The sequence below is a fragment of the Sphaerodactylus townsendi genome, linkage group LG01 (genome assembly GCF_021028975.2).
Source record: "Sphaerodactylus townsendi isolate TG3544 linkage group LG01, MPM_Stown_v2.3, whole genome shotgun sequence".
Classification (NCBI taxonomy): Eukaryota; Metazoa; Chordata; class Lepidosauria; order Squamata; family Sphaerodactylidae; genus Sphaerodactylus; species Sphaerodactylus townsendi.
Window position 1 is genome coordinate 74058518 of NC_059425.1, and position 25553 is coordinate 74084070.

The 25553-nt window shown below is 42.7% G+C and overlaps 1 protein-coding gene across 1 annotated transcript; it reads left to right on the plus strand.

Moving 5' to 3' along the window:
* Positions 1 to 917: 917 nt before the first annotated feature.
* On the plus strand, positions 918 to 1295 carry LOC125437463 (adenylate kinase 2, mitochondrial-like). Its single transcript, XM_048505029.1, has one exon. It carries the CDS (start codon positions 936 to 938, stop codon positions 1293 to 1295), a length of 360 nt encoding a protein of 119 aa, XP_048360986.1. The 5' UTR covers positions 918 to 935.
* The last annotated feature ends 24258 nt before the right edge of the window (positions 1296 to 25553 follow it).

Here is a 25553-nt window from a genome sequence, read left to right on the forward strand (position 1 = left end):
GACAAAAAAAATATTTCCAGGGAAGTGGTTCTTTTTGCTGCCTCCATACCCCCATTAGCTGTCACTCACATCCGCCATTTTCTCTCGCTTGTGATTCTCTTTCTCGCCCACTATTTGCTGAAGATTTGCGATGGAGGTTTCTGTTTGCAACTCATCAGCCCGCAATATCACAGTATAAAGTTTATGAACAGAGTTAGTTTGGACTGGCGATCTCATGCACCTGTCATTTTTCCTTTTTCCTTTTTGTTTTTAGGGAGGTGTCTTCAAAACTATGACAACTCAAAATATATGCATATTATAGATTCTCATATCATGCCATCGTAGCTTCAAAGACTGCCTTCAAAAAACAGGAAAAGCTGCAAGCTGCAGCAAAAATTAAAGTTGAAAAGCTTTGAAATTGGGTGGAAAAAATAAGATGATTCCAGCTCTCCAACAGCAAGCAGAAATCATCTTGATCATGTCTTGGGGGGAGGGGGAGATCATTAATATAGTGGTTTGGGGTTTTTTTTAAAAAAAACTAGGTTGAACAGAAACACACATCCCAAAGATGTCTTGGGGGAAAAGCTGGTTATTCCCCAAAACGCTTCTTCAAGACAATTTGTTTGTGCTGTGCAGAAAGAACCAGTCTAGGAATTTCCCTTAATGTCTTTGGTCATGACCTCACAGACATAGAGAAATGCTTAGAGAAATGAATCCAGTGGTCGGATTCAAATAATTTAACAACTGGTTCGGTTGCTTACGAGTACCATTTTAACAACTGGTTCTGCTGAAGTGGTGCAAGCCTGCTGAATCCCACCACTGCTTACATCATTTCTTCAGCATCTCAGTCTCCCAAAGGTGAAAGATTGGAATGTTACAGTATCCAAAATACCTGTACACATCTTGAGAGCAGACAAGTAGATTTCCCTGTTGGGCAGAGTTGGAGGTGTGCAGAGATGGCTCCTAGTGTGGAAGGCGGAGAGGGAAGCCTCGGCCGGGGGGTCCGTAAGGGCATCCGGGCTGTGCTGTTGGGGCCGCCCGGGGCCAGGAAGGGAACCCAGGCTCCCCGGCTAGCCGAAACATACTGCGTTTGTCACTTGGCGACAGGGGACATGCTGAGGGCCATGGTAGCCTCTGGTTCAGAGCTGGGGAAGAGGCTGAAGGAGACGATGGATGCTGGCAAGCTGGTGAGCGATGAGATGGTGGTGGAGCTGATTGAAAAAAACCTGGAAACTCCTCCCTGCAGAAATGGCTTCCTTTTGGATGGCTTTCCCCGCACAGTGCGGCAAGCAGAAATGTTGATGCTGTTCTTTTGAGCCAAGCAGAGTAATTTTTCTTCTTCTAATATCCATACTGTCTCTGGCTCATTTTTTATAACTAGCCCAAAGTCATCCAGATGGCTTCATGTGTAGCAGTGGGGAAACAAACCTGGTTCACCAGATTAGAGTCCACTGCTCTTAACCACTACACTGCACTATCTCCTGCTGAATAAAAACCAACATGGCTGTCTCACTAGAGTTCTTTGAAAATGTCGATAAACATGTGGGCAGTAATGAACTGGTAGACATCACTTATTTAGATTACCAGAAGGCTTTTGACCAAGTCTCTCACCAAAGATATCTGAGCAAACTTCTGAGTTATGGGACAAGAGGAACAGTCCCCTTATGGATTGGACTAAAAAACAGGAATCAGGGAATAACAATAAAAGTTCAGGTCTCAAAATGGAGGAATGTAAGCAGCCAGATCCATCAGAAATCTGTATTGGGACCTGTATTTTTCAATTTGTTCATAAATAATAGAACTAGAGTCAGCTAGGCCGTAATTGCGACAGGGAGCAGGGCACATGGTAAGTTCCGGAGCAGTGAGTATGTGTGCCCTGGGCCAGCCGGGCGGCTGAGCCACACCCAGCCTGATCGTGTTGCGCGCAAGCGCAAGCAGTGGAGTACGCTCCCTATATATTAGGCAGCACACGGTTGCTCCAGCCTTCTTCAATACCTGGAGCAAGCTGAACCGGCGCTTGCTGTTTTCGGGAAGCTAGGCCGTCTGAGAGGGCAAGTTGAGGCTTGCCAGTGGAGTTTTAGTACTTGTGGACTATTGTTAAGGGAGTGTACATTAACGATATTGTTAAGGGAATCTACATTAAAGGGGCGAAATTTCAAACAAAAGCATTTGCTGATGACATCCTCATCTTTGTAGATGAACCTAAACAGAAAATAGAGTAAGTATTAGATATAATAAAAGAATATGGGGAAGTAGCTGGCTTATCCGTTAATAAGAATAAAACCAAACTATTGACTAAAAATATAAGTATTAAAGAAGAAAGATTAATTGAAGAAAAATATATGTTGAAACCTGAAAAGAAAATATCTAGGAATATATATAGAAAAAAACAATAATAGGTTATCTCCAAACAACTATGAAAAAGTATGGAAGGAAATTGAAAAGGATTTAAATAAGTGGCAAAACCTCACTTAATGTGGAGAATCACAATCATAAAAATGAATGTTCTGTCAAAATTACTATATTTATTTAGGACATTGTCAATAATTACAAATAATAACCGTTTCAGATTTGGAAGAAAGAAATAACTAAGTTCATATAGAACGGGAAAAGACTAAGAATAAAATCCAATTCATTAATAGATCTTAAAGAAAAAGGTGGACTAAGTTTACATGACATGCAAACATATTACGAAGCTGTGGCCAGGGCATGGATAAAGAATTGGATAAACCTGGAGGACGATAAATTATTAAAATTAGAAGGTTCAACAACTGTATGGGATGGCATGAATATTTGTGGCCATTTGTGGTTTTTCTGCAAACCCAGGGGACCCTCTGGGTCAGCTGAAAAAAAAAGAAATTAAAAAGGGAGAATTTAATCTCCCACAATTTTTAAAAGAATATTATCTATATACATAGAGACAATGATCTTCAGCTTCCATTGCTGTTGCAGACAGCTGGGCTTGGCTGTGTAGGCGTCAGGCACCAGGGGCAGCTTCTAGGCTGTGCTGATGCTGCAGCAGATACCTGCTCCAAGTTTTCAGGTAAGTGGTTGGATGGGTGAGGGGAGGCCTGTCCTCATTCCAGAAATACAGTAGGGCTGTTGGGGGAAGAGGAGGAGAAGGAAACATAGCTGCCCTTGCGAACCAGTAAGAGAGCTGGACTGGGCGGGGAGGCCTGGAGCTGCAATGGGAGGAGATGGGATTCCCTCACCCTGTGGGCCCTCACTTGTGGCTACTAATCATGATGCATCTTTACTCCCTCCAGTACCAGAGGTACAATATCTCCTTGAATCACTTGATGGGCAGCACAGGGAGGATGATGCTGTTGCAGTCTTCCTGTTTGTGAGCTTCCTAGAGCTGGTTGGCCACTGTGTGAACAGAATGCTGGATAGAGCCTTTGTTCTGATCCAGCTTGGCTCTTCTTATGTTCTTATGGGCAGCAAGTGGTCCTGTGCCTTTTCTTTTCAAAGGGGATACCAAAAATGGCTCCTACTGAATGTAGGAACAGATGAGCGGATGGAATTAAAAGGTTACTCTGTCTACTATGGAAAAGGTGAAAAGATGGCACTGATGTAGAACAGTAGCTTTTAAAAAAATACTAAAAAATCAGAAAGGCTGTGTTTTAAATTCTCCCTCTGCCATGATTTCAGTAGGTAGATTTAAGCAACACACTCTCTCAGCCTCCCATCTGAAATATGGATATATTAATACTGACCTACCTTACAGGGTTGTTGCAACTTTTACAAGTGATTGTATGTGATGTGCTATGAACAATTTAAAAAATAAATGCTATTACTTATCTCAAAGGGGTAACTTCCTCAGTGATACCATATAGATTAGAAAATCTTCAGGATTATTTTTAACTATAAAATAAATATCTACCATTATGGTTAAATACCTGTATGAATCTCACTTTTGTGGTTGGAGGGGCATGCATTTAAATTCTCATTGGGTTTGTGTGTATGTATATGCTTAGACTGATTTAGTTCATGGGACACTGGGGGCTTGCATGTGTACATGGCTGCTAGCTGCAAAGAAAAGATTTGATTAAAGCTTCCCCTGAACATTTTGAAAGCCCATTTTTCCTGTATACATTAAACTATGGTCAAACATAATCTACAGGGTTACAAATGTGCTCATTAGAAGCAACTCAGAAATAATGACGGTCTCAGTCCTCAAAGAGGGCGTGTCAGGTCTTTGGATCTGTGCGTGTAAACAAGGGCACAACAAATTTTGTGCATATAAACTCTCTAAACCTGTAAGACTAAACTCTTGTGACATATTTATGTTTCCACATACACAAATCACATTGACTCTCACACTCTTCTATCTCACTAAGTCTCGAACTTCAAACAGAATGCAGAAGGCAGCTGGATCCACTAAACAATGACTTGGGTGCTGTGAACATGTGCCAGATAATAAGGGAGAGAGTCACAATTAAAATGTCAAGCTGTATCATATTTCCATAACAAAGTCAGGGAGGATTTCCCACTCTGCTTTTCTTTCTCTTTCTGTTTACCCTGTTTAGAGAGCTGAGGCTGGTTTTTCCATGCTGTGGTTTCCCTACGATGCAGGAAATGTACACAATATATCATTCATACAACATTTGCTTCCTACATGAAATAATTTGTTGAACATACAAATTTAAAATGTGTAACAGAAGCACTGAAGATTTCATTTTTTTAAAAAAAGTGATATGGTAAGAGTCTGCTTAGAGTTTTGTTATGCTATTTGTTGCCACTTCTTTAGTCCCCAATGTCAACGTCATTTCTTCTTCTCTAGCAAGACATCAATAAACCTTGGTAAACTTTTTGTTCTGTCTGTCACTAATGAAAGATCTGCTGGCCATACTACTATAGTACATGAACCTTGACATACCAGTGATCTACTTTAGCCTAAGCTGTTCATAGGATTCAATGTTAAGACTTTACCATTGTTCCTAAGCAGTAGCTGTCAAGCTTAAAATGTAATTCCCCTTCTATGACATTAAAACGGTTGATCCAGTGACAACCACAGTGGCTGTGTGACATCTCAAACCTGTTATTAACTTCACTTTTACAGATGCCCAAGAGAGATATTAAAGCTCAAATCAAACAGCTTCCTCAAAAGTAAATTAAGTTTACTCACAATATGCCCTCAGGGCCTGTGTATACTGTATTTATTTAGAAAACTTATCTCCTGCCTTTTGTACTCTGACAAGTACTCAAGAAAGCTTACAAAGGATAAACAATTACAATAAAACATAGCATCTATAACATGATATTATAAATTCAACAATAGATCAAGAGCTGTCTGCCAGGGAAGAGTTTTTCCATTAAGGGCTCAGGTTCCTCCACCTGCTCAGCACTGCCTCAGCCCTGAAGAGGCATCTGCTGCCAGCACACTCCGAGTAGTCCACGCTTTATACATTTCCATCTTAAGCAGAGTTACACTCTTCTAAGCCCACTGACTTCAAAGGACTTAGGGGAGCATAACTGCGCTTTGGATGCTGCTGTTAGAGACCCCAGGAAAGGACTTGTTTCTTACATTTAGCGGTTGCACACTCACTGCCCAGCTCATAGCCCCAGTTCTTTTTTCTTTTTGGATGCATTTGTTGTTAGTGTCACTGTCCCATAATCAGAGGCAACTGCAGAGAGAATACGATCTGTTTGTATTTTGAGGTTGTGGGGATTAGGCCTAGTTGTTATACTTTCTCTCGTTCCCTGTTTATTGGTGTTTGTATTGTTCTACTCATTCTGAGGGAATCCAAAAGAGATGGATATCCTTAGTCTGTAGGCTTATTTGGGCCTTGTTTGGAGAGGAAAGACAGAGTTAAAATATCTTAATAAAATCCAAAGCAGTTAATAGTATACCCTGTTCAACATAAAGAACCAAGGAGATGTGTGGATAAATCAGTCTCATCTTCCTGGACCTCCTTTCTGCACGAATGCTGCACCAGGTTCTAGTGCCTGCCCCCTTCCGATTCTCTCACAGCATTTTAAAATGTTATTTCAGCGCCACATAGGTCTAAACCATTATTATCTGTATTATTAAACTTAGCACTTGTATAAAATAGCATTTATATCACTCCACACGGCTGTTAGAAAGACTTGGCTTTTTTGTAAAGTTGGGTCAACCAGTTTCTTTCTCATTCCTGCTGTGGGAAAGAAACTTCCTGCTGTGGGAAAGCAACTTTACAAAAAAGCCAAGTCTTGCTAACAGCCATCCAGGATGATACAGATGCTATTTTATCCAAGTGCTAAGTTTAACAGTGCAGATAATAGATTAAGGATTGGAGCTTATGTTATAATTTTCAACATAAAGGTACTCTGGTAGAGATCCATAAACACAAAATGACTATACCAACTATACTTCTGTAAATGTCCATGTACCTTCATATAAACATAAAGTCCATGTCCTGACAAGTTAAATTACTGTTGATATGTCACATAGGATTGATATGTCAAGGGTTGACATGCTGTGAAAGTAACAATGATTTTCTGGTATAAATCAACACAATCTCTTTCATCACTTTTGAAGAAATCTTCATCACTTTTGAAGAAATCTCAATTTTTCACACATTTTCATGTATTTTATTTTAAAACTTTGTACTATGCCATTAAAGGTTATCTGTTATCTGTTATCATACATCGAAAGATGATATAGTATAACATTCTTCATGTTCTTCATGTTAATATTACTGTTATTGTATTCTGGTTTGGAAGTTCAGTTACAACTTAAGGGGAAGAGAATGTAGTAATGTATATCAGCAGCCTCTGGAGCAGGGGCGTAACGAGGCAGCCCTGGGCAAACTGTAGCCCTGGGCAAAACCTGAGTTGGATGCCCCCCCACCATGGGCAGCCACTCCACCACGCCCAATTTTTTTTTGCACCAGGACTATGGTGCCTGCAGGGGGTGCATTTTTAGACATATCAGCACCATCCCCCATTCTTTGCTAAGGAGATGGGGGCTACCCCTTTGAGGGTCCATAACTTTGGACCCCCTGAACCAAACTGCACCAAACCTTGGGGGTGCCATCATGACAGTCTCCATATGATACCCGGAAATTTTGGTGCTGATACATCCAAGAATGCCCTCCCTGCAAGAACATCCCGAAATTTGCCCAAGAATCTTTGTTCTGCATTGAGTTTTCTGTATTGCTGTCCATGGGGGTTGCAGGCTGGGGGGGGACACATTTCTGAAGGCACAGTCTCAAAACTTTCAAGGTCTCATCAGGAGACTGCCCTAATGATACCCCCCAGGTTTGGTGCAGTTTGGTGCAGGGGGGCCAAAGTTATGGACCCTCAAAACTGTAGCCCCCATCTCCTATTAGCTCTCATTGGAAACAATGGGGGATAGGGGCACCCCCTTTGGGAGTCCATAACTTTGGACTCCTTGAACCAAAACTCACCAAACTTGGGGGGGTATCATAAGGACAGTCTCCTGATGATACGCTGAAATTTTGGTGCCACTAGCCTAAAAACTGCGCCCCCTGCAGGCCAAAAATGGAAAACAAATAAAATACCCAAAAACGAACCCAGCATTTTGATGCCCCCCACAAGGTGATGCCCTGGGCAGCTGCCCACCTTGCCCAATGGGCATTACGCCAGTGCTCTGGAGTGCTACTATTTTGCATGTCCTTTAGTTTTGGCCCAGCAGAGCTTCTATGTATAAGTGGGTTGCTGAGGGAGCTGATTGAGATAACAGCTAAAGGAAAATCAAGCCAGAAAGAGAGAGTCAGAGAGCTATAAAAAACCTTCTTAAGTTAAAACAAAACTGACGTGTCCTGTTGTTCATGATACAGGGAGGAAGAAGAATTCTATGTTTCTTTTGAAGAAATATCATGTATCTAGTAATTCCTGACAAAGTGTGTCTGTTCAGGAAGAGGCCCCTACTATGCCTTGCAAAAGTGGGTGATATCTGGTGGATGATCTGCCATAAACACAAATGCAAAGGCAGGGGATGCTTTATTTTCAGAAGATTGTCTTGTAAGAGTCTGCTGTGCTTTGTGTTAGGATGAGATCTATGAGTCAAATATTTTCAGACTCTGGCGTCTATATTGAAGGAACTGTTCTACATCTAAAACGGAACCCATACAAATATTAGATACCACAGACAATAGTTTGGGCTAGACAGCCGAAAATCCCTAAAATTAAAAAATAGACTAGAAAGCCTCAACAAAGCCTACATATGGGCCTGCACTTTGAATTAAGCTGTTGGCCTCTGTATCTTTTCTGCAAGCTTATGCAGTGAGCTAGTCAGAGGAATAAAATGGAAGTGCTTCAGTGGTACAGTCATTAAGATCAAGGACGGCCAACTTCTTGAATCCAAGTTGCTTGAGACTAAACTGTGTGAAGCCTGCCTCATTTGTATATGGATTAAAATATTTACTTAGAACATTTATGCCTTTCAGCACAATTGTTCTCAAAATGGGGGGAAGGTGTGCAACATTTAAACCAACAAAATACAATCCAACAGCCAAGTCATTACAGAAAATATGCAAGAAAAGAGTATACAGCAACCAATTGAACTCAATAAAAATAAAGAACATTTATTTAGAAAATATCTAGAAATGGGAAGTAATAATTAATTAATTGTTGAAGGCTTTCATGGCTGGATTCAACCGGTTGTTGTGGGTTTTCTGGGCAGTGTGGCCGTGGTCTGGTAGATCCTATTCCTAACATTTTGCCTGCATCTGTGGCTGGCATCTTCAGAGGTGTATTACAGAGGGAAGTCTGTTATACACTGTGTCCAGTGAGAAGGGAATGTTTTTAGTGGGGTAGATATTGTCCATGTCCCAGGGTGGGGAACCAATCAGTAAGTGTTTCGGTGGAACTTGCTATGCAAATGTATGGTTGAGAGTATTGTATTGCTGGTGGGGTTTTTCAGTCCAGGGAGTGATTCACATTTGCATTCCCTGCAGCAGCCTTAGTGAATGCAAACCCTATGTCTGGGCAGAGTCCATTGTCCATGAACCCAGCATGCCTTTGGCCTTTGCTTCTGGTGTTTTTAATTACTGGTAGCCAAGTTATAAATGATCTGCATGAGGGGGTCGAGGGACTACTCATTAAATCTGAAGATGACACCAAATTGGGTGGAGTACCAAATACACCAGAAGATAGAAATAGAATTCTGAGCTTGCTGGAAAAGTGGGAGGATGTGAATAAAATGCAATGCAACAAGAATAAGTGCAGACATTTATATCTGAGCAACAAAAATGAGAAGCTAAATGGGGGATACATTTCCTGGTAGTAGTGTATGTGAACAAGATCTTGGGGTATGGGTGGACTGTAAGCGAAATATGAACAGTCAGTGTGATGCAGGGGGGGAAAAGGCTAATGCTGTCTTGATGTATCAACAGAGGCATAACATCCAAATTACAAGATGTCAAAGTTCTACTGTACACAGTATTGGTTAGGCTGTGCTTGGAATAGTGTGTACAGTTTTGGAGGCCTCACTTTGAAAAGGATGTGGACAGAATGGAGTAGGTTCAGAGGAGTGACAAGGATGCTCGGGGGCTTGGAGATCTGCAAGGAAAGAATGAGGGACTTGGGAATGTTCAATCTGGAGAAGAGGATGTTAAGGGGGGATATGATCACTGTCTTTAGGTATTTGAACAGCTGTCACATAGGCCAAATTCCCACTGAAAACTTAATCTAGATACAACCAAGGTTCAAAAGAATTGACACCTTTTCATCCAGGTTCCAACAACCTCACTGCAGCATGTTTCTAGTGAAGACATCTAGACCTGCCCCTTGGGGGGGGGGGTGCCTGCTGTCAGGGGTGCAATTGTTAAGATAGCAGCACCAAAATTTCAGAGCATCTTTAGCAGACCCTCCTGATGATACCACCCAGGTTTGGTGAAGTTTGGTTCAGGGGGGTCAAACTTATGGACCCTCAAATGTGTATCCTCCATCTCCAATTAGCTCCCATTGGAGTGTTTTTTAAAAAGGTGTATATTCAAGCAGGTCCAGGAAAATTCCATGATAAGTGGCGGGGGGCGGGGAGTGCCAGAAACAGGACTATTCTGTGTTCTATGGTTCGGCTGTGAGGAGATCTCAAGGGAACCTGGATATTTCGGGTGACTATCCCAGGATTAATCACCAGTGAGGAAATCACCTTAGAGGAGGGCAGGGAGCTGTTCCTCATGGTAGCAGAGGATAGGACTTGCAATAATGAGTTTGAATTACGGGTGGAAAGGTACTGTCTAAATAGTAGGGGAATAATGAGAACAAAGCCCTATAGACTGTTGCTATCTTCCTCATGAACAGCTTCCTTTACTCAGTTTTGTGGGAAAGATAATAATGTAAAGAAGGATTGGGCAGGTTAATGAGCTGATTTAATGAGTTGATTTTTCTGACATTAGCTCTATATTGCCTTTTAATTATTTTTACAGCATTTGGCATGGTCAGAGACTTGGGATAGAAATACTTCCCTTGAGAAGCAGCAGATGGTCCATGTTCCCTGGTAGAAGCTTTTAAACTGTTCTCCAGGTCTTTCTGTCCCTGATAAATTTCTCTAACTGTAATAATGTGACCAAAGCTGCACATTTTCTCTGACTGGCATACCAATGATTTTGGTGAAATTACATCCAACAGCTGGGTGTGAATTTGGGCTCTGGGATGTTCTTGGCAAAGGGATTAGTCAGGACAAACAAAGCAAGCAAGACATCAAAATGGAAGGAGGAAAAGGCAAAGGAAGTCGTGTGCATGCTACATAAAGTTAGACAAACCCAGCGTTTTGTATATACAAGTAGCTATTTTTAAGTACTCTAGCCAGTAGTTTTCCATGTGTGATTAGTGTCAGCTGTTAGACAAGGAATAATTCTAAATGTGCATGTAATGTAATAAATTCTTATAGAATTTCCCCTCTCTAGCAGGTCATGAATGTAAATGAGCTTTTAGGTAATATCAGTAATTTAAAATCAGTTCTCATAATTTTATTTGCTATTGTACAATTGCATTAGATGGACAGATGGACAGGATAGTCTACCTTATTTATGTCTACCTTTCTCATTCCTTCAATCATACCTTTAATTTCCTTGCACCAAATCATTTGGTTTTCCATGAAGAATCCATATTATTTTGAGGTCAAGCTTGTAATTACCAGCTCCTGAAATTTTACATCCAATTTAACTAGTACTAAAAGTGTTAATTAACTAGTGCAAGTCTTTAAAATGATCTCCAAAGGATGAATGATTAACTTCTGGTTTGCACAGTCAGAGTCAAAATCTAATTGGATGCTCTCTTGTATATATTCAGCCATGTAGGATGCCTGTTATTTATTTAACCATTTGGGGTATCTATTTATTACATCTATCTCTTTCATACCCAAAAAACTGGTCTTGATGGAATATAGATGTCTAATTTTGCAACGTATCTGAGCCCTGCAATGCATTTACACATTTATGTTTTGCACATAGGATTGCCAGCTCTGGGCTAGGAAATACCTGAAGATTTTAGGAGTGGAGCCTAAGGAAAGCAGAGTTTGGGGAGGCAAGGGTATAACGCCATAGAGTCCACCTTGCAAAGAGTGGGGGGGGGGGGGTTCTCTCCAGGTGAATTGATCTCTGTTGCTAGGAGATCAGTTATAATAGTGGTAGGACTCCAGGGACAACTTGGAGATGGGCAATCCTATTTGCAGAGGTGTGAACTCAGGGGCAAATCTGCCTAACAGCACCCTGGGCAAGTGCAATGGTTCACTCCTCCCCCAGGCACCACTTGGGCAGGTCATGTGCGGAGGGGATTGTGAGGTTGCCCCCTCCCTTGCAACTGTGCCCTGCCTGTGAATCCCCCCTCCAAGTTCTACCCCCAGTCAGTTCAAAGCTTCACCCAGCCAAACTGAGCCCAGCATTGAATCGAGCAATTGGGCTGACCAGCTCCAGCTTTACACTGTCAGGTGGAGCTTGAGGGCCAGAGTCAACAGTAAACAGCCTGCAGTTTAAAGCTTAACCGGGCCCAGCCCAGCCCAACATCAAACAGCCTGTCCCACTCCTGAACTCCATGTGGAGCTTGGGTAGGGTGAGCCCAGATAAATGCTGGCCAGTTCAGTGCTCAACTGCATTCCTGTCCCTCAACTCCATGTGTTGAGAGGGGGTGGCCCAGCAACAACTTCCCCTGGGGGTCCAGCTCTCTCATGTCCCTTCCTCCTTGCGCCATTGTGTGTACTCATGATGCTAAGATAGTGAACATGGTTTGACAGTGGCAATAACAGTGCTGGTGCAACAGTCTGCTGCCCTAGATCATTTCTTGCTAGCTGATCTCAGTGTCTTGAGAGATTAATATTGGTGGAGTTGCTGCAGGTGTTCCAAAGACATATCAGCAGAGGAAGTAACATTTGTACTTTGTCTTCCTTGTTTCATTCAAGGGGTAGAGATGAACATTTTCCTGATTCTGGGACAAATGTATATTTCCCCTCACAGCCTGTGTGTACATTTCACCCAAATAAATATTATGCATTTAAAACATTTATTACCTGCCTTTTTTCCTTACAGCGCTCAAGACAGCCAACAATATAAATAAAATACATAATACAGAGTAGACAAAGATACATAAAACCAATTTAAAATCACAATTTAGGACTGCTTGAATCAAATGCTGTCCTAAATAAAACTGTCTTCAGCAGCCACCTAAAGCTTGAAAATGAGGAGGCCAAGTGCACATCCTTAGGGAAGTTGATCCATAATCATGGGCAAGGCTTAGGAGCATGAGAAGATGAAGCTCCAATCATTCCTATGTCCTTTGTGACTGCATCTTTGAAATGTCCAAAGTAGACCTCAGAAAAGCTAAAGCAGACATAGTTTCAGACATCTGCTATGCCTCAGCATCTTAATATTTTATTTATCTTCATTTTTGCTAACCCCTCAAAATGGCACCTGGATTGTCCACATGCTGTTACATGCACTCTAACTTGTTAATTAGTCAATTTAAATACAGCAAGCTAATTAACTGGCTTTAGGCTCATAGACAACAGTGGACAGAGAATGTCACATTCTCTTGTGTCATGTACTGGCATGACAGCATTCCTTGAAACCACAAATTCTGTCATCCCCTGATACAATAGAGCATTATTATGTAGGTGTATTTCTGCATAACATATTGGTAAGTCTCAGCTGACTTACGGCTACCACAGCAAGGGGCTTTCATTGAAAGTAAGAAGCAGAGGTGATTTGTCATTGCCTTACTCTGCAACAAAGGTCCCCAACCTTTTTGAACTCACAGTCACATTTGCAATTCAGACATGGCATAGTGGGCATAGCAACAAAATGGCTACCACAAAATGGCTGCCGCAGTTTAACTTCTGTAACAGAATGTAGTTCCTTCTGCTTTAGTGGGAACTGCTGCCAAAGCACTATTTTAAAAAATCTGCACAGCTCATCAAATCTCCAATAGTCACTCAAAAGCTCATCAGCTAAAGCCCTACCTGGCCTTGACTCGCAGTTCCTAAAACACTGGCAGGCACTGGTAAGGTAATTGGTCAGATTATGCTAATCGGAACACCGTTTCTGTAAAGTCTTTCTTGGTGGTCTCCCATCCAAGTACCAGTCTGGCTTAGCTTCTGAAACCTGACAAAATCAAGCTATACCATGTCACCTTCCCTCCCCAAAACATCTTTATGCAAAACTATTATTACATCATGCCACAGGTGCAAGAAATATAATGAGGTGTGACTGGGACAGGAATGGAACTCAACGATGCAGCATCCTAGACGCATTTTAGACATGCTTGACATGGTGTCCAGTACATAAATAATGTACAGAATTCACTACCACCAGATATAACAGTGGCCCTAGTTTAGATGGCTTTGAAAAGGATTAGACGAGTTCATGGAGGATTATATCCATTAAGCACTGTCAGCCATAATAGTTAGCTTAAACTTTCACATTAAAACTGGGTACAATTCCCCCCATAAATTAGCCTGCAAGGAGAGGAATGGCAAGAAGGCAGTGGTGGGATTCAAATAATGTAACAACCAGTTCCGAACTTCTGGTGGTGGGATTACAACTGGTTCTCCAAACTAGACAAAAAATTAGCTACCGGTTCTACCGAATAGGTGCAAATAGGCTGAATCCCACCACTGCAAGAAGGGCTGCAAAGACATCTAGTTGGTGGCCTTTGCAAGAAACAGAATACTGGTCTAGATGGACTCTGGCAGTGCTCCAAAAGAAGATTGGTTCAATCCATTTTTCTTGATGTTCTGTATTTCTAACATTCCTATTCCATGCAGTCTGCAACAGGAACACTCAAAGTAGTATGTGACAGAACACCAGTAATGATCACAGCAATCAAACAACTTCAGAGCACCAGTATGGCCACATTGGTGGAGAACTGAGGGTAATTTTGGGTAACCAGTAGCCCTGGCAAAAACCTTGAGTTTGATGCTCTCCCCCCCCCCGCTGGCGGCCACTCCACCACCGGACTCAAAAAAATTTTTTTTGCACCAGGACATTAGGCCAGTAGGTGTTTCGAGATCGGCACCAAAATTTCGTGGTATCATCTGGAAACTGTCCTTATGGTACCCTCGATTTTGCGAAGTGCTTGTTTGAGTTCAAAGCAGTTAGACTCAGCGGGGTACCCCATCCCATCATTCTTTGCTAAGGAGATGGGGCTGACCCTTCTTGAGGGTCCATAATCTTTGGCCCCTGAACCAAACTGTATCAAACTTGGGGTGCCATCATCTCCAGATGATACCGCGGAAATTTTGGTGCCGAGCACATCCAAAAAATGCACCCCTACAAGAACATCCCAGAAATTTGCCCAAGAATCTTTGGCCGCTTTCTGCACGGGCAATTCATGAGCGGCCTGGAGACGGGTAAAATGTCCGCCTCCAGGTCGCTTATTCGCGATCGGCATGAGGCTTAGCGCGCAGTCACAGCCAGCCTCTCGCCTCGGCTTTACCTGAAGGCTTTATGCCCCAGAGCTTCCCAGCGCCTTTCCCTCTGAACGCTGCATTTGAAGTCACGTCGAAGCGAATTCCGCAGCGGCTTCTACGCAAGTCACTTCCACCCTCGCACTCACTTCATGCCGCCGGTGTCTGGACAGTGTTTCTGGTTCTGCGCCGCCTGCTTCAGGCCAGAGGGCTGGGGCGGTCCTCTTGTGCCTCCTCGGCGACGCCACCGAGGCCAGGGGACAGGGTTGGTCGGTTGGCTGCGCCGGGCGCCTCAGCTGGCCAGCCGCCCAGTTGCTTCGCGACCGGCCTCATGCGACGGCCCCAGCGCCTTTCAGGCTCGGCGGTACGCACACCGACTCGCCAAGCTCACCGGTATGGAAACGCCTTTGTCTCTTCATTGAGTTTTCTGCATTGCTGTAAATGGGGTTGTAGGCTGTGGGGCACATTTCGAAGGCACAGTCTCAAATCCTTTGGTCTCACTCAGGAAACCAAGTTCTATCGATACCCCAAGTTCCTGCCTGTGCAGTTTGTCTAGGGGCCGTAAATGTTATGGGACCCTCAAAATTGTGGTAGCCCCCATCTTCCTATTAGTCATTCCCATTGGAAACAATGGGGATAGGGCATTCCCTTTAGAGCCCATAACTTTGGACTCCCTGAACCAAACTTCACCAAACTTGGGGGGAAGCATAAGGACAGTCTCCTGATGATAAGCTGAAATTTCGGTGCCGCTAGCCTAAAAAACTGCACCCCTGCAGGCCAAAAAAAATGGAAAACCACTAAAATACCCAAAAACGAACCCAGCATTTTGATGCCCCCCACAAGGTGATGCCCTGGGCAGCTGCCCACCTTGCCCAATGGGCATTATGCCAGTGCCACATGCACATTATGTAAATTTATCTTGTGACAATGTGCTGTCTTTCTACTGATCCATTTGTCCAAGGTGCTTGGTGCTATGTATACAGTGCTCCCTTCCCCATTTTATCCTCCCAACTGCCCTGTGTGCTACATGACTGGCACAAGGTCACCCAGCCAGCTTCTTAGGCCAAGCTACATATTACATGTGACAAAAACAATCTATTTAAATAAAAAACCCTAAAAATCCTGTAGCAGAGTGTGCAAATTCATGTGTGTGTGTGTTCATTGTGTGTTCATTGTGTGTGTGCGTGTGTTCATTGTGAAGCTAATTGAGGCCATGTCACAGGATCAATTATTTTTTAAAAACTTTTCTGTTCTGTCCTGTGCACCATATAGAACTTCCCCTCCTTTTAGCAGTGGCAGGAGGAAAGGCAGATACAGTACAGGAATCTGCCTTTCAAAGAGGTAAGGGTTTCTTTTAGTAAAATGGCATTGATGGAACTGGTGAAAAAGCCAACATCACAGCACCAATCCAATTGTCCCTAAAAGCTGCTGTTAAAAGGCGAAGGATTCAATCACAAAGCTTCCACGTAACAAGTAGTTTTCTTCTCAGCCTATAATATCACTATTAATGGGTTCAATATTCTCGAGCCCACTTTACCCTTTCCAGTTTCAACTGCCCCACAAAAATTCCATAGGTAATGAGAGAACATTTTGGAAGTCATTGATTCATAAGTCAGAAGTGGCGTGATGTCTCCTGTTTTTCATAATTTACATCCAGATTGAGGAACTCACAAGCACTACTGAGGATGAGATGATTATACAAATTGACACATGGGAATGGGAAATACAAATTGACACATGCATTCTTGGGACTTAATTCCACTCTTTTCCTTGCTGCACCAGAAAAAAAAAAGTTATAACACTATCATGATCTCCCTTTTCATCAGCCCTGGTTCTTTGCACACTCTCTCCCTTGTGAACAAACAAAAGATATTCAACCAAATATGTTCTTAGCCCTTCATCTTTCATTTAACTGTACCTCATGTATTGTCCTTGCCTGGTGAATACAAATTCAGCTATAGTCCCCAAAACTCTGACCCAGATGGGCTGGGCTAGCCTATTCCTTTCAGATCTCAGATGCTCAGTAGGGCCAATCATGGTTAGTAACTGGATGGGATACCACCAAGGTTAGATCTACTTTTTTGAAGGGGGACAAAAGTACATAATTATGCTCCCTTATATTATATGCATTTTTTACTTTATATATACATATGTAATCAACTTATGTAATCAACACTTCCAAATGATAGAATAAATTATTTTGACCTGTATAAACTGTTAATTAATAATTACAGGATGTGAGGGCGATCTGGCTGCGATATCTGTCACTTCATTGATTGCCAGGGTTGATTCAGCTGGCTAGGTGGGTATCTGGCTGGCTAGGTGGGTATCCCTTCCCTCACCACTCCATGTGCATCCCTCCCAAAGCTATGCGCTTGGTGGAAGAGAATGGTCATCCCAGACACTTTTTCATTATTGTATCTATCTGTAATGCTTGAATATTCCCTCAAACCCTCTCCACATAAAAACCCAAACCAAGGAGGAAGTTTTTCAGCCAAGCTTTTTCCCAGACAGTTTTTAAAAATATAGTATGCCAGGGGCGTAACGAGGCAGCCCTCCTGGGCAAACCACAGCCCCAAGGCAAAAAACCTGAGTTGGGATGCTCCCCCCCCCCCACCTGCATGGGCAGCCACTCCACCACTCTAACAATTTCAATTCTATTTTTGCACCAGATTGATTATGCTCTGCAGGTGCATTTTGATTAGGCACTCGTAATTCAGGGGCCTTCAGGTCATCTGGAACTGTCTCTGATGGTGGCTCCCTGTTTGGTGCAGTTTGTTTAGGGGGTCCAAAGTTATGGGACCCCAAAAGGGAGCGCCCTCATCCCCCCCATCTCTTTGCTAAGGAGATGGGGTTACCCTTTGAGGGTCCATAACTTTGACCCTTGAACTCAAACTGGTATCTAAACCTTGGGGTGCCATCATGACAGTCTCCAGATGATACCCTGAAATTTTGTGAAAAGATACATCCAAGAATGCCCTCCTGGGTAAGAATATCCCTGAAATTTGCCTAAGAATCTTTGTTCTGCATTGAGCTCTTTCTGTATTGCTGCCAATGGGGGCTTGCAGGCTATGGGGGTACATTTCTGGAAGGCACAGTCTCAAAACTTTCAGGGTCTGAGATCAGGACTGACTCCACGAGGGCGGTAAATTCCCCCAGGGAGTTTGGTGCAGTTTGGTTCTAGGGGGGGACAGTTGTGGACCCTCAAAACTGTAGCCCCCATCTCCTATTAGCTCCCATTGGAAACAATGGGGGATAGGGGCACCCCCTTTGGGAGTCCATAACTTTGGACTCCCTGAACCAAACTTCACCAAACCTGGGGGGTATCATAAGGACAGTCTCCTGATGATACGCTGAAATTTCGGTGCCGCTAGCCTAAAAACTGCGCCCCCTGCAGGCCAAAAATGGAAAACAAATAAAATACCCAAAAACGAACCCAGCATTTTGATGCCCCCCACAAGGTGATGCCCTGGGCAGCTGCCCACCTTGCCCAATGGGCATTACGCCAGTGTAGTATGCATAATTTTGACATGGGTCACCAGCCCCCGAAACTCTTCCCCCCGTGAGTGTTTAGAAGTGCCTAAGTCCCTTTCCCCCATAGCCTTGTATGCCCAAAGCCTACTACGACCATTCCTCTTCACTTGTCACAATCTCATCCGACTAATAGCTTATGCCTCCTGACTCCAGGGTCTCCCTCTCCCTTCCCCCCATCTCCTAGGAGCAGCCTAATTGGAGGATGGGGCAACCATGCTGCAGAACAAGCCATCTGTGCTGGGAAATTCAGCCCCACTTCCTGCTGCTACCCCATCTCTGCCCATTTCCTGGAGCACCTGTCCTTAGCCCTTCTAGATCTGGCCCTGGAGACCACCAAGGAATTCCAGGGTTGCTGTGTAGAGGAAGGCAATGGCAAACCACAGGGACGTAGGTATAGATTTGTTATGGGGGGTTCGGGGGTGGCACCACACCCCCACCCGCCCCTAGGGCATGGCCATGCCTCCCCAAGCCCCGCCCCTGGCCTAGCGCTTATAAAAGCAGCTCCCTGAGGTTGGGGATGTCAGACTCTCCTGCCCTGCCCTCCCCTGCCCCTCCCCTCTGGGCAGAGGCTTAGAGGGAAAATGGAGCCTGGTGCAAAATCTGAGTTTTATGCTCAGCCTCACTCCCCAGGTGCAGCTGCCAGGATGCTGGAATCCACCCCCAAACAGCATCACTTTCAATGGTGTTTAAACTAGAGATCCCAAATTCTCCTTTTAAATCCACCTTAAAGGGAGAATCTGGGGTCCCTAGTTAAACAACATTGAAAGTGATGCTGTGATGCTGGAATGCTGGAATCCACCCCCAAACAGCATCACTTTAAATGGTGTTTAAACTAGAGATCCCAAAGGAAGAATCTGGGGTCCCTAGTTAAACAACATTGAAAGTGATACTGTTTTGGAGTGGATTATCCCCCACCCTGAAACAGCATCACTTTCAATGTGGCGTAGTGGTTAAGAGCAGGTGCATTCTAATCTGGAGGAACCAGGTTTGATTCCCTGCTCTGCCACTTGAGCTGTGGAGGCTTAACTGGGGAATTCAGATTAGCCTGTGCACTCCCACACACGCCAGCTGGGTGACCTTGGGCTAGTCACAGCTTTTCGGAGTTCTCTTAGCCCCACAGGGTGTTTGTTGTGAGGGAGCAAGGGCAAGGAGATTGTAAGCCCCTTTGAGTCTCCTACTGGAGAGAAAGGGGGGATATAAATCCAAACTCTTCTTCTTCTTCTAAACTGAGGACCTCAGATTCTCCCTTTAAATCCATGCCGAAGGGGGTGGATTTAAAAGGAGAATCTGGGGAAATTTGGGGGGTGCAGTAGTTGTCAGGGTGCAATAAGTTTGCTTAGAAGCACCAAACTTTCAGGGTATCTTTAGGAGTCTCTCCTAATGATACCACCCAGGTTTGGTGAAGTTTGGTTCAGGGGGTCCAAAGTTATGTACCCTCAAAGGTGTAGCCCCATCTCCTATTATTTCCCATTGGAAACAATGGGGGATGAGGGCACCCCCTTTGGGAGTCCATATCTTTATGGATCATATCTTTGGACTCCGTAGACCAAACTTCAAAAAACCTGGGTGGTATCAATCAATAAGAGACTCTCCTGACAATACATCCCAGGTTTGGTGAAGTTTGGTTCAGGGGGTCCAAAGTTATGGACCCTCAAAGGTGTAGCCCCCATCTTCTATTAGCTCCCTTTGGAAACAATGGAGGATGGGGCACCACCTTTGGGAGCCCATAACATTGAACCCCCTAAACCAAACCACACCAAACCCAGGTAGTATCATCAGGAGAGTCCCCCCAACAATCCCCGAAAGTCTGGTGCTGCTAGCCCAAACAATGCACCCCCTGCAGGCCAAAAACCGGAAAAGCACTAAAATGTTTTAAAAACCCACAAACGGGTGGGCGGAACTTCGGACATGAATGGGTGGGTTTCAAACCCGAGAACCCCCCCTTACCTACGTCCATGGCAAACCACTTAGTTTCTTGCCTTGTAAATTCTATGGGGTTGCCATAAATTGGCTGCAAGTACTTTACACATGGAATTATCCGTCCCTTACTTTTATATAGTAATTTCTAACCCATAGTACATGAATCTAGAATTTCTTTAGTCATAATAGTTGTTAACGAAAAACAGCACATATGGACAACAGTGGTGGTGGTGAAAACCTATAGCTCTTTTAAAATTGCTTTGTTCGTACTTTACAAAAGGAAAAATACCGCAATCAGTGTCTTATCTTAAACTTACAATTCATGTGTGATGCCGCAAACCAAGAGTATATAGAGCATTTGTGCAGCAACTAAAATGTTTATTCTTCATTACAGGACTAGCTCTTGTTGCAATTGTATATACTTTAAATAAAAATGTAAATTGCCAGGATGAGAGATGTAGAGTTTCCATTCAAAATTCACTCTGTGCCTGCAAAGGCACACAGTTTGCTTGGGAGTGGGTTCAGCTGAATACCCCTATTAGAGGTTTGCAAGCTCAGCCTTTTTGGAAAAACAAACTATTTTCCATTTTCAGTAAAGTGATGTCAGGGTTTTTTTAAAAAAAAGCTTTTCATGGATTTCCTTTGGTGTAAATACAATTTCTGTAGCATTTTGAAGGGCAAACTCTTTTACAACCTGTCATGCCCCTACAGAGGCTTTTGAAATTTCCCTATTAAGCTTCAGTTTCCCCATAGTTAGCATGGTTTTAGTTCATTGTTAAGTCTTCTAAGGGAGGATTTTTTAGTTAGCCCCTGTCCCTTTAAGACATTTCCCAATAGGCAGTCTTTCTTTTTTACCCAGCAATCCCCTGTTTTATCTCCAGTCAGTCAGTCAGAGTGAGGTGCCAAGGGTAGCTGGAGACTGTAATATTCGTGACATCTATGGTGGTCCATAGAGCACAAGTTAAGGTTAACAGCAATTAGAACCAGACAAATACTGAAATAACTAAAAGGAAGCAAGACACAGTGGACTTTCTTGAAAGCAGCCAAGAGAAGACACAGTCTACAGCTTCAAATCTGCACAAGACAAGCAAGTATTCTGATTTAGATAGACCCAAGGGAGGAGTTAGGGTCTTGATTCTGAACTGTTGAACCTGGCTTGTGACTCCCGCACTTTGTCCTAGCCAAGTACAGGGCACCAAAAACAGATTCACGGGGGGTGGGGGGGCAGAACACAACCCACATTTATTCTTGCAACAGTAGATAATGCATAGTTTCTTCCCAAGGAACAGTCAATTGAGACTGTCCAATGATCTGTGCTCAGCAGGTACAGAGACATACTTCCACTGGAAGAACTTAAGAAGGCCCACAATACAGACATGAGGGCATTAATTCACATTCACTCACACTGTAAAACAGAGCATCAATCAGAGCAAACTCTTTGCAAGCCCACTCTGATTTCATTAAATACAGTAGCACAAACAGCCAAGTTGTGGTTTGGATTCCTGTTTACCATTGTTCAAACCTCCAAAGTAAGTGGATCAGCATGGTCAGAGAGTTGGGTAGATTTGGATGTCAGAACTCTCCCAGGTCTCAGCAAAAGGCCTTGCTGAAACTGGAATTAGGGGCACAAACTTGAAGCTCTCCATTCTCTGTGCCTACTTTTGCTCCTCCATGATTATGGAACTGAGGCGTTTTCCCTATGGCCAATATATATCCTGGGTTGGGATAAGGATACAAAGATGCAGGAGAGGCAGCGGCTGCAGCAATAAGCATTTTTCAAAAGTCATGCTTGTTACGTATCTTAAACATAGAAGAGGTGAGATATAAATAAATGGAGAATCAATTAAAAAATCCCTCAGTTTTGCACAGACTTTTGCTCCATGTATGAATGGGCTTCCATGAGAAGAAAGCAGACTATTTCTGTGGATTTCCTTTTTTCACAGACTGTATCACCTTTACTCTCAAGGGGCTTCTGCCCTCATGAATAACTTTTCACAGGGAACAGCAGGGCAAAAAGGAAGGTACAGAGAATTTTATGAATTCGTTACAGTTACATTTTGTAGGATTCAAATTTATCACTTAATGCATTAGATTATTGGACACAATCGTTTAAATTTGCAAAGTTTTATAAACAGTTTCAAGGTGCTGAAAAGTTGCAAAGTAATATTGATGGCTTTTCTCCTTGTCTATGGAACCCAAAAACAAAAGTTGTATAATATCTTTTATTAACACCAACCATTTCAATTGCAAAACAGTATGCAAGCTTGCCAGGTCTGTAGAATTTTTCAACAGGAGCCAGTACACAAAATAAAAAAGTGGGGTGTGTGTGTGGGGGGTGTGGAAGAAAAAATAAGCCATTCCAAAATCATGGTAGCAAAAGTGTCTTGCTCTTTTTTATTTGTACTAGCAATGAAACCTGTTGTGTGAAAAATACAATGAGCCCTAGAAAACTAATCCTTCCAGGGCAAAAGATGTGGATGAGGAATATCAACAGGAAATGATGCCTGGCATAAACACTGAAATAGCACTCCTCAAAAATATCCCAGTTTTGCCAGGGCAGCAGGGTGCCTGTGAAGATGGGGAGCCTGTTGTGTGAAAATACAATGGACTCTAGCAAGTGGGAACCCACAAGTGAGGCCTCAAGAGAACGTTACCCTACTTTTTTTCTTCTGTTCAACCCCCTCTTCTTGGTAAGTTGACTGGAGTGTTCTGAGTGGGTGTGGTGAGAGGCCTCTTCCCCCACAGTTCTACTCTCACCACATCAGCTAAAGCCATTCTGGGTGCAACGAGGCCTTCCCTTCCTCCCCAAGCAGCCTGGGCTGCGGTGGCCTGTTCAATTCTGGCCACTGGAGCTAGGCTCACTGCTGACCTATTTAAGAGTTGGATCAGGCAGGGATTAGGACCGCCCTGTGTGGAACCCAGAGTTTTAAGAAGTGTTACTGGTGTAGTGAAAATGGGTCTGGGCGTTGTAGTCCCATCAGCCCCTCTGTACGCAAGAAATGACACACTGTGGACTACATCTCCCAGAGTCCTTTACTTTTTCTGGTCCATCAGTGGGAACTTACTGCTCAATTATATAGTACATTGAACATATCTGCTTGAGAACTAGTCTAGAGTAATGGTTAGTGTATTGGCTTAGGATCTGGGAGGCCCAGGTTCAAATCCCCACTTGCCATGAAATCTTGCTTGGTGACCTCAGACTACTCAAACATACTCAGCCCAATCTGCCTCACAGGGTTGTTGTGAGGATAAAATGAAGAACAGAATAATTTATGCCATTTCGGATACTAATTGGGGGAAAAGAGCAGAATATAAATGAAGTAAGTAAGTATGTGTACTATTATCCACAATTAGTAATATCATATTGAGGTCTGTGTTCTCTTCCTTGTGTAGATAGTCAAGAGATAGGGACATTAAGAATAGTTAAAACAGAAGAGAGCAGATTTTGAAGTCTGAAAGCCACAGCAGCAACCTTTATTAGGCATATAAAATAAAATCTGATACATTACCAAAAAATTTGTGAAGTACAGAGCAAGAATGTAATCGAGACAAAGGCAGAAGAACTGTATCTAACATTCTTACAGAGTTCTATCACTTGTAAGAGAAATTTTGCTATTTTTTCCAAGAGCACAATGTCTGAGTTATTTAACTCGAGTCCCACGGCAAAACTGTCAGAGTCATTTACAGATTTATCTAAGACCAGACATGGAGAGAAATTTCTGATATTCACATATCTTGGACAGTCGAGTATAATATGGGCAAGAGTCTCCACTTCTTACAGTGTGGACCAACCCGATCCTGGAAAGGGATAGATAAATAGCGACCCTTTGTAATGGCAGATGGTAAAGTATTGCATCTGGCCCTTGTAGTAATCCATCTGTGTTTGGTTAATAACTCAAGATATTTGGTTGTTCACCCCTGTTCAGGTGTTATTCCAAAAGAGAGGGGTGAGCATGATTTATTCACTTGCCCCAATAAGAAATGGCATTCCTGTTCTAAAAACCTGCTTTTGACAGTGTGAAGTATCTCACTGGGTGACAGCATACAAAGATCTTCAAATAATAAACCCAGAGAGTAAATTTTAGATTTGAGTAGTTGACACCATTCAGATGCAGACAGGTCTGGGAGTGCAGTACATATTAAACTACGGTCATGAGAACTGAAATATAGTTTGATCCAGTACTTGAATGTATTCAACCATGCTCTATAGCAGATTTTGAAGTAGGTTTACACAATTTTTTATGGACAGGTAAATCAAGAAATAAAAGAAACAAAAACCAAAAATGATGATCATCTAATCAGAGAAGGATTACTAAAAATCTGGGATGCTTTGCAAAGGAGAATTAGTCCTCCAATATTCTCACTGATGTCACCTATAGAAGCATATTATGACGGGAAGGTGAAGATAAATACTGATTACATAACTTATCAAGACATGATAGATGCTCAAAAAGAAATTAAATCTTGGCAAAAAATAACTGATAAAGGCAAATATTTCCAAATAGTTTCAAGACTGAGAAAGGAAAACATTTCAGCACAGGAAAGATAGGAGGACTGACAGAATTTGAAAAGGAAATGTTGCAGCATAAAGAACACTCATTAAATTGAATCTATAAACTTTTATTGCAATATGGTACAAAAACAGAGAAAGTGAAAGCATGTACGGTCAATTTAATGCAGAATTTTGAGGAAGAAATATCTTTCCAACAATGGCAGTCCTCATGGATGAAAGGAACAAAATTCATCACTTGCCTCATCTTAAGGCAGATTCTGCATGGGCCAAAAACAGTGGTGAGAAAACGGTGTGAAAATGGTGTAAAATGGTTTAAAATGGTGTAAAAGGATTTACACCATTTTCACACCATTTTCACACTGCTGTTTTTGGACCATGCGGAATCTGCCTAAGAGAGAACTGGTACAAAATGTTTTTTAACTGATAAATAACTCCCAAAGATATTGAGAAGATGAACCAGAATTACAGAGAAAAATGTTAGAAATGCAAGGAAGCTGGTGGTTCTTTCTATTATATGTGGTGGTTGTGTAGAAAAGTAAAAAAATTCAAGAAAGAGAAACATACAGTAATTTTTTAAAAAAATTAAATTTCTATGGAAGCCAAGACATATTCCAAAGAAAATTCTAAGAGATTTGGAAGATATTTTTTCCATATTTAGTGATGGCTGCTGGAGTAGTACTTGCAACAAAATGGAAAATGGAAGGCGGTCCTAGCTTAGAAAATTGGGAAAATAAGACAAAAGAATACACAACAATTTAA

What these genes read in the sequence shown, in the direction of transcription:
- LOC125437463 (XM_048505029.1), top strand. Translation starts at nt 936, where the DNA reads ATGGCTCCTAGTGTGGAAGGCGGAGAGGGAAGCCTCGGCCGGGGGGTC.